The sequence below is a fragment of the Anopheles darlingi genome, chromosome 2 (assembly GCF_943734745.1).
Source record: "Anopheles darlingi chromosome 2, idAnoDarlMG_H_01, whole genome shotgun sequence".
In the NCBI taxonomy this organism is placed as follows: Eukaryota; Metazoa; Arthropoda; class Insecta; order Diptera; family Culicidae; genus Anopheles; species Anopheles darlingi.
The window spans coordinates 89,486,902-89,489,401 of NC_064874.1; the positions used below are offsets into that span (position 1 = coordinate 89,486,902).

The following is a 2,500-nucleotide window of genomic DNA, read 5'->3' on the forward strand; positions in this document are numbered from 1 at the left end:
CGGCACTGGAATTGATACTACCGGAGAAGGACCTAAAAATGCAATCACATAATGTGATCATCAACAAAACGGAGCTGAGAAGGGCAGCGATCAACATTCTGTTGTCCATGCTAGCGTTGCCGTTGCACTTCCAGGCACTACCTATCCGTGACATTATGGGTGGACCGAACGATAGGTAGGAGAAACAATCAAATCGATTTTAACCGCCGAGCCCATACGTAAATGTCTTTCTTCAATCTTTACAGAAGTATCTCCTTTATCGTACTTAAGCCGCGGCTGATCAACATTCTCATGAACGCATTGCAAGTGGAAACGGACCCACATAATACTCACATGCTGCTCGGTGGATTACATTTGTGCGTACAGGATTCGGTCACTTTCGAGGCATGCGAAACCAACCCAGCAACAATGAATGCAATGCATGCGACCACGGAAGCGCCCAACCTGCTCAGCTCAGGTGTGTGTTTTGTGTTTCGTGTTGCCTATCACGTGTTGTCCGTTTCGTTCACCAATCGAACCGCAGTAATTTCATATTCTCATTTTTCTTTTATTTGCCTTTCCTACCTTTTGTTTCAAATCATCCGTTTCATTCGCGTCACTCGTCGTCCTGATCACTCGCCATCGCCATTATCCATCATCCAATTGATCATGATCATCATCATGATGCGCACACCATCCTGCTGCTGTCCCACTAGCCTGCTCCGAGAAGAGTGCATACTCCATGAACAGCGCCAATTCCAGCATCGGTGGACACAGTACCGCAACGCTAAGCAATGAACCTTCTAGTTTGCCGGCTTTTGATGATTTCGCATCCGACATTATTCATGAGTTAGAACTGAGTTCAGCTGCAATTTATGGTAACTTGTTGCATTATTTGCTACCTCCCCCCCCCCCCCCCCCCCACTCTCTTCACCCATTTCTTGTTTAGTGTGTGTGTGTGTTTGCTACAGGGGTAGCTTGTAGCTAGAAATGTATCTGGAACATGTTTCACAAATTGTTGCCGTTGCACTCGTTGTCTGTCATATATTTGTCTTTCAGACCGATTTCGGCATGTCTCTAATTCTATATTCTCTTGCAGATAGTGCCCATGCACTGTTTGTTCGCGCAACGTATCTCGTCTGCCACCGATTGATATCGTCCTGGAAAACGGATCTAAACGTTTCATTGGCCGCATTGGAGCTACTGTCGGGTTTGGCCGCAATGCACGTTAAAGATTCTGGTATGACACCTGGTTACCGGTCATCATTCCGGATTCCATAGTTTATAATTTCTCCCATTTTCTTCACAATTAGATGTCCTGGAATGCAAACGAGCTGTGAAATGGATCTGCGATTACATCTGTTATCAGTGTTCCCGTCCACCTCCGGCTCACGTGAAAGATCTTCACAGCACAATAGTGGCAGCATTCCAGTGTACCTCCGCCTGGCTTATGAACCATCCGTATCTTCTACAAGACAAAGAGTGTCTCACGATCGTGCTCGAGGTGGTCGAGCTGGGTATATCGGGTACGAAAAGTGTCGGAAAGCCAGGTGAACCGGTACGGTACAAGGATGAGAAAGAGCTGAAACCGGCCAGCATGCGTGTACGTGATGCGGCCGAAAACATGCTCACGATGATACTGGAACAGATCGATTACTTTCCCAATGAATGCGGCAAGCAATCGCTCTCCTCGCTGCTCGATGAGGCCGTGCTTGCGAAACATTCGAACACGTCGGGTGAAACTGTCGGGGTTGGTGAGCTGCCACCGGAGCTGGCAGTGAAAAAGTTTAAATATTTTGTAACGGAAAACTCAACGGTGCTGGCATTGTTTGAGGAGCCGCTGGGCAATGATCAAGATCCGCAACCCACGGTTACCGTGCTGATTCGTGGACCATTTGGAAGACACGCCTGGACGATGCAGTTGCGCCATCTGTCGAGAAGCAAATCCGGTACCAAATATCACGCACCCAATCCGGGCCGTCCAGTGCCGATGAATGACATTATGATACGGCAGGAGGTGGAGTATAAGCACTTTCCCGATTCCGTCGAACGTATTCCACCGTGCATTGCGGATCACTCCATTCCAACGCTGGATTCTGCGGAGCAGAAGATTAGCAATCAATCTACCAAGCAGCTCGCACGCTTGCTCGAGGATCAGCTTGTCTACGAGAAGCTGTCCTGGGCGGAAACGGAGTGTTCCGTCGATGGCCTTGGGCATGCCCAGGAAGCCTCACCACCGAACGTTTGCCACGAGTTTCAAGCCGCGCGTCTGTTTCTATCCCACTTTGGGTTCCTCAACATTGGTCAGAACAACGGCGGTGGTCAAAAAGTGGATGGCAGTTCGCCACTGCTTACCACGCTCGACTCATCGAAGCCCGAGTTTCACCAGGATTTGAAAATGTTGGACAAAATGAGCCCCCGATCGTGTGACACTATACACGTGTTTTACGTAAAGGCCAGTCAAACGACCGAGTCCGAAATCATCGCCAATATGGATCCCGAAAATGTGGCTTCCATTGAT

General features: G+C 48.8%; 1 protein-coding gene across 7 annotated transcripts in view; it reads left to right on the plus strand.

Annotated features, from left to right (window-relative positions):
* The window catches only part of LOC125948794 (ral GTPase-activating protein subunit beta), a 7,265-nt gene that overhangs the window by 3,555 nt on the left and 1,210 nt on the right, over positions 1-2,500 (plus strand). For 6 of the 7 annotated variants that reach the window (XM_049675209.1, XM_049675204.1, XM_049675203.1 and 3 more), the window contains 5 exons: positions 1-175; positions 246-457; positions 696-857; positions 1,079-1,219; positions 1,293-2,500. The exon at positions 1-175 is cut by the window's left edge and continues 363 nt beyond it; the exon at positions 1,293-2,500 is cut by the window's right edge and continues 842 nt beyond it. In XM_049675209.1, coding sequence (XP_049531166.1) covers positions 1-175; positions 246-457; positions 696-857; positions 1,079-1,219; positions 1,293-2,500 — 1,898 coding nt within the window. The remainder of the gene's footprint in view (positions 176-245; positions 458-695; positions 858-1,078; positions 1,220-1,292) is intronic. The other variant, XM_049675206.1, reaches the window with a different exon arrangement.